This window comes from Strongylocentrotus purpuratus, unplaced genomic scaffold (genome assembly GCF_000002235.5).
Source record: "Strongylocentrotus purpuratus isolate Spur 01 unplaced genomic scaffold, Spur_5.0 spur5_scaffold_20, whole genome shotgun sequence".
NCBI lineage: Eukaryota > Metazoa > Echinodermata > Echinoidea > Camarodonta > Strongylocentrotidae > Strongylocentrotus > Strongylocentrotus purpuratus.
The window spans coordinates 45,406,274-45,412,273 of NW_022145606.1; the positions used below are offsets into that span (position 1 = coordinate 45,406,274).

General features: G+C 36.3%; 2 protein-coding genes across 2 annotated transcripts in view; both read left to right on the top strand.

Moving 5' to 3' along the window:
- The window catches only part of LOC115927485 (cubilin-like), a 34,398-nt gene extending 28,515 nt beyond the window's left edge, over positions 1 to 5,883 (top strand). Inside the window, exons 20-21 of the mRNA XM_030993471.1 lie at positions 2,993 to 3,183; positions 5,751 to 5,883. Coding sequence (XP_030849331.1) covers positions 2,993 to 3,183; positions 5,751 to 5,786 — 227 coding nt within the window. The 3' untranslated portion in view covers positions 5,787 to 5,883. The remainder of the gene's footprint in view (positions 1 to 2,992; positions 3,184 to 5,750) is intronic.
- A 51-nt stretch (positions 5,884 to 5,934) lies between these two features.
- The window catches only part of LOC115927749 (zinc finger protein 93-like), a 6,116-nt gene continuing 6,050 nt past the window's right edge, over positions 5,935 to 6,000 (top strand). Inside the window, exon 1 of the mRNA XM_030993997.1 lies at positions 5,935 to 5,959. Coding sequence (XP_030849857.1) covers positions 5,935 to 5,959 — 25 coding nt within the window. The remainder of the gene's footprint in view (positions 5,960 to 6,000) is intronic.

Here is a 6,000-nt window from a genome sequence, read left to right on the forward strand (position 1 = left end):
GAGCAATTTTAAATTTTGACGCGCACATACGCGCGCGTCATGACCTTTATGTGACCTTTGATGACATGACCTGTTGACCCTTGACCTGAAATATATGTGATATGAATATGAATGAACTTTGAGTACGCATCATGAAGATATGATGGATAATGTGATTACACAAAATGGCGCCTGGATGACGTCACGATAACCTGATGACCTTGAAAATGTTCCTGTCACGTCTCATGACAATGACCTATTACTGTGTTAAAATTGAAAGAAATTAACACAACTGATCTTGAGTTAACCGATAAACAAAAAACGGGAAGAAATAAATAAAAACTAGAAATTTAATTCGTCATGGGGACGAATTAGGTGGTCTGTCTTCAAGTCTTATGAGAGATTATAATATTTACTATATTGAGAAAGGGAGAAGTTATATAGACATGTAAACAATGATGATCATCATGATGATCATGATGATGATGATCTTGATAGTAATGGTGATGACGATGATGATGATGATGTTGATGATTATCATCAACAGACCACGATGACATCAGACTGAACAAAATTAGAGAAGATTTAGATAGCGTATAGTCTCAGCTACAACATACTCAAAAATCGACAAAAACCAAGCCGAAATAACGGCGATATTGCTCGCAAAAGACAAGAATGTAGAATCCAGATTTGAGAAAAAGTCATCTCCCAAAAGGATTACACGTCAAAAGTAATGGATCTAGTGATAATAGGGTAATAATAAAGTAAATATGGTTGTTTATTACATTATTTGCGATTCTACGTGTTTTAATATTCAAAGGAGATGGTACAGTGAAAGGTCAAAAAGAAAAAAAAGTGAAGAAAAAAAATTGTTGGAGACGCCCGGACTCGAACCAGGGACCTCGAGGTCGGAAGTCAAGTGCGTTACCGATATACCAAAACATTTCCCATAGAGATTACACGTAAACGGAAAATGGAATTATCAAATCCCACTTTGTAAGTGAAATATGAGCATGATCCCGGCATCTGATCGAAAAATAAAGGGCACACTTATGATAGCTTATTTTCTCAGCTACAACATACTCAAAGCTCAGCGTAAACAAAGATAAAACGACGGAGATATTGCTCGCGAAAGACGAGAATGTAGAAACCAGATTGAGAAAAAGTCATGTCCCATAGAGAATACACGCAAAATGTGAAAATTTGACATGCCTCCTTTAATCGCAAAAAACGCCATGATACCTTTGTCAAAATGAAATTTTGTGGTGACTGTATTTGTAGAGAATATTCTCAGGTAGAACATATCAAAATTTGAAAGAAAATTGATCAATATTTACAGAGATACAATCAATTTTCCAAAAATATGCTGACGTCATAATATGCAAATTAAAATTATGAGTTCGGAGGCCATTATGATGACGTCATGAGTTAATTGAGGGTCAAATGAGACATGAAATCATATCTCCAACTCATGCTTTTTCTAACCATGATATAAAAGTTGGGGTGAATGGACTATCTGAAGAGCTATTTTGATTTTTAAATTGGCATGTTTTTGATCAAATTTGCATTATATTGCCCATAGCAGCACGCGCGGATTTTGATCTTTGACGCGCGCTCACGGCCTTATGAAAGGTCAAGGGTGACTAAAATTAATGTAAATTGTCATTAACGGTAAGAGGAATCTAAATCATGTAAAAAATTTGAATTTGACCTTTTCCACGCGCTTTGAGCGCGCGCAACGCGCGCGGGGACACTTACGGACGGAAAATTTTGAAATGCTTAAAATGACCTGATTCGTACTCTCCTTTAATAGTTAGGTGATTTTGACCATTCTAAAATTTTGACGCACGCGTACGCGCGCGTCATGACCTTTATGTGACCTTTGATGACATGACCTGTTGACCCTTGACCTTAAGTATATGTGATATGAATATGAATGACCTTTGCTTATGCATCATAAAGATATGATGGATAACGTGATTTCACGAAATGGCGCCTGGATGACGTCACGATAACCTGATGACCTTGAAAATGTTCCTGTCACGTCTCATGACAATGACCTATTACTGTCTTGAAATTGAAAGAAATTAACACAACCGATCTTGAGTTAACCGATAAACAAAAAACGGGAAGAAATAAATAAAAATAAAGAATAAATAATAATAATAATAAAGAAAATTCTGACGAAATCAATAGGTGGTCTGTTGACAACAGACCACCTAATAAAGAATAAATAATAATAAAGAAAATTCTGACGAAAACAATAGGTGATCTGTCGAACGACAGACCACCTAATGATACTACTATACTACTACTAATAAAAATAATAATAATATTACAACAACAATACTTATTATAGTATTTAAAAACAAAAAAATATATATATATATATATATATTATTATGTTTGTTTACCCAGCATGCCCAGGGTAGCCTTGGACACTGACCTTCCAGTGACCTTTAATGGCATGTTTCAAATAATTTCGTATACTATTCATAAATACCCTGGCCACCCGAATTTCCACAAAATAATGTGCCTTTGAACTACCCCAAAACAGCCAAGGACCCGTTTCACAAAGCCTTTTTTCAATGACAAATGACAAAATTGAGTGACAAATCTGTTGATAACCAATCAGAAGCAAGGATTTCAGGAGCTTATAACAAAAACTGTCATTTGTCACTGATGACAAGTTTTTTTAAACGTCCCTCTGTTCTCCCTGGAAGCCCTGCAATCAGTACGAGTTTAGAGGGGACTGATCTAGATGTGTGTGAGATTTGAGGAGGTGGGGCACACGTACAATTACCCCTACCCCAAATCTAAAGCTTTATTTGTAGTAAGTTAAAAGCATTGCTCTTGTTGTTGTAATGTTTTGAAAGAAAATTATGCCCTTTCTCATATATCATTGAAATTGGAATATACGTATTGCATGTGACGTCTTGACTTTAAAGTATGTTGACGCCCTTCAAAGTAATACCACTGGCAATTACTTATTATTTGTTCACACCCCCTGTAGTTGCTGCTATCATCCTCGAATGCTCGCCCACCAGCATGTCAGTGCGAGTTCCTCTGGAGCGTCTCGGCGGTGCGACCGTCGGGACCGACCTCCAGCTCATGAACGATGAAAATTGCCAGGGGGTTATCTCCACAGATGGAATGGCCATTGTTATCTCCACCAATCTGACGTCATGTAACAATGATAGGAGTGTAAGTTGGAAAAAAGAAAGAAAGAATTTCATAGTGTGCTCACATTACCCACCTTTATGTATACAGCTGTACTTATCTACTTTGTCTTCAATACCGGAAGAATTGTGTACACTGTGAACACTCTGTTTATAGTTGCATTTACACTGTTTTTATGCTGTGGACAGTTTCTTCATACTGTGTTCCCACTGTTTTACACTGTAAACACACTTTACGTGGTGTTCACATTGACTTTGTTCACAGCGAATCCTTTGTCCATACCGTGCTCACATTGTTTTTTAATCTGAACACTCTATTCACACTGTGTTCACATTTGTTTTAAAAACTGAATACTCTTTTCATCCTGTGTTTACACTGTTTTAACACTTAATTTAGTACTGTAATCTCACTGTGGTCGCGGTCTAGCTCGTGACACACTGTGACAAACTGTAGATAATTATCACACTGTGACAATGCAGTTAAAGGTAATACAAAGTTTTGGGAAATTTTGAAAATTGGCTGGATAGTGATTCTGTACAATTTTGATGTATTGGATGCCCCTGTGGATGTATTATAAGCACTAGAAAATTTAGCCCCTCAAACACTTCTGCTTTTGAGTAAAATTGACTATAAAAATTTACCGGTGCTCCCGGTAAATTTGAAAATGTTCAAATAGCGCTTACGGCCATACAACAATAGCTGCGACCATGAAAATCTCAGAATATGTAGTTGTGATATATATTTCCCAAACGGAAAAAGCCAATTGGTCCATTTAAGTCAAGAAACGTTGTTTTATGGCTTAATTAATATCTTGACCTTGAGAGGGAGCTATACAGCATAAAGGGTTTATTATTTATATTTCATAACTTTAGACTCGATTTCAACCGCGAAAACGAACATTGACTTTTATAGGATAGCATATGCTTCCAATATTTTTATTCGAACCAATTTCATGACCCATACCAAAACTTGTTATAACCTTTAATAAACTTTTGTAGATTTAGGTGTGTGATGTCTGTTTGTTCACAGTGTTCTGAAATTGAATATATTAAACACCGTTATCAAACTGAAGGACAATCAGTTCTTTTCTATTGGTTACATGGTGCGGAGGATGACAAAATCCATTTATATTATACAGATATTGATTGGCAGGGGGTGTAATATAGCATTCTTTGGACCGCTGAAGGGAGTTATATTTTCCCTCATGACCATATTTTCCAGAAGCGCGCATATATCAGATAGCCTTGGTTAAAAATTTAAGGGGGGGGGGGGTCTATTTTTTCATTTTTTATTTTTGAAAAATTCCCTTTTTTTTTCGGAGACAACAAAATTTGCAAAAAAAATGGTGAGAAACAAAAATACTACGAGATAATTAGGGAAAAAATAATTTCAACGGAAAAAACAATTGGAAAAATAAAATTCTTAGAAAAAAGCATTAGGCCTATTGGGAGGAAAAAACAATTTTAAAAACAAATCTTAGAAAGAAAAAAATGGGGGGGGGGAACAAATTTGGAAACAAATTAAGACTATGGGGAAAAACATTGACCCTCGGTATTGGTGTAATTTGTGTAATTGGTGACATACAGCCCTCAAGAGGGCGACATGCATTGATTAAAAATATATTCATTTCACCAGGTGGCTAATATAACACTGGAAGTGACCAGCCAGGAAAATATAACAATTACGACCCTCGCAATTGATATCACGTGACGAGCTCTGGACCAATCACATATCGTTATCTGTCTAAGCTATCTATATATATAGAAACAATCTGTACAAACATGCATTTCTAGTTTGTATTTTTTTGGGGGGGGGGGGGGGGGGGGGGGGGGGTAAAACTACCGGAAGATTCCATCTTCGAGTATTTCAGCAATACTGTTGTCGAGTTGCATGGCAATATGTAAACATTCACATTCATGTGAAAGATGACAGATTCATTAGTTCATTAATAATCTAGAAACATAATTAACATAAAAATGTCCAAAGCTCTTTGGAAACGCATAGAGACTTTATAACATAATGTGTTATGCGGTATACAAGAACGGATTATCATCACTATTATAAATATACTTTTATTCTTTTTCTTCCTTCTATATCTAAAACTCAGGGAAAGGTTCCAGTTTTGAGAATAATTACAGGTCTCTCTCTCTTTCTCTCTCTTCTGACTCTTTAAAACTTACAGAAAGATTCCAGTTTCGAGTATTACAGCAATACTGTAGACATTCATGTGAAAGATAATAAATTCATTCTTTATCAATCTAGATAGAATTAAATATACGTCTATACTCTTAATCTTATTCTTTCTCATATTTTTTAAACTTACTGAAAGATCCCAATGTGAAAATTATTACAGATCTCTCTTTTTTTTCTCTCTCTCTCTCTCTCTCTCTTCTCTCTCTTCTCTCTTTTCTCTCTCTCTCTTCTCTCTTCTCTCTCTTTCTCTTTTTTTTCTCTCTCTCTCTCTTTCTCTTTTCTCTCTCTTTCTCTCTCTTTCTCTCTCTCTCTCTTTCTCTCTCTATTTCTCTCTCTCTATATATATATTTTCTCTCTCTCTCTCTCTCTCTCTCTCTCACTCTCATTAAAACTTACAGGAAGATGCCACTTTCGAGTTTTACAGCACCCAGTGACCGAGCGAGAGTATGGTGTCGTAACCCGTGTTTCTGATGTGTACATCCCATTCACCTGTACTTACAACCGAACTGGACGGGTGGGACTACGCTCATACGAGCTCAAGAACTACCGCCTCAACGTGAACGGAGGAATCCAGCGGCCAATATGATTTCGCTTTGGATATCTACAGGTAAAATGGCGCAAAAAAGCGGCCAATATGATTTCGCTTTG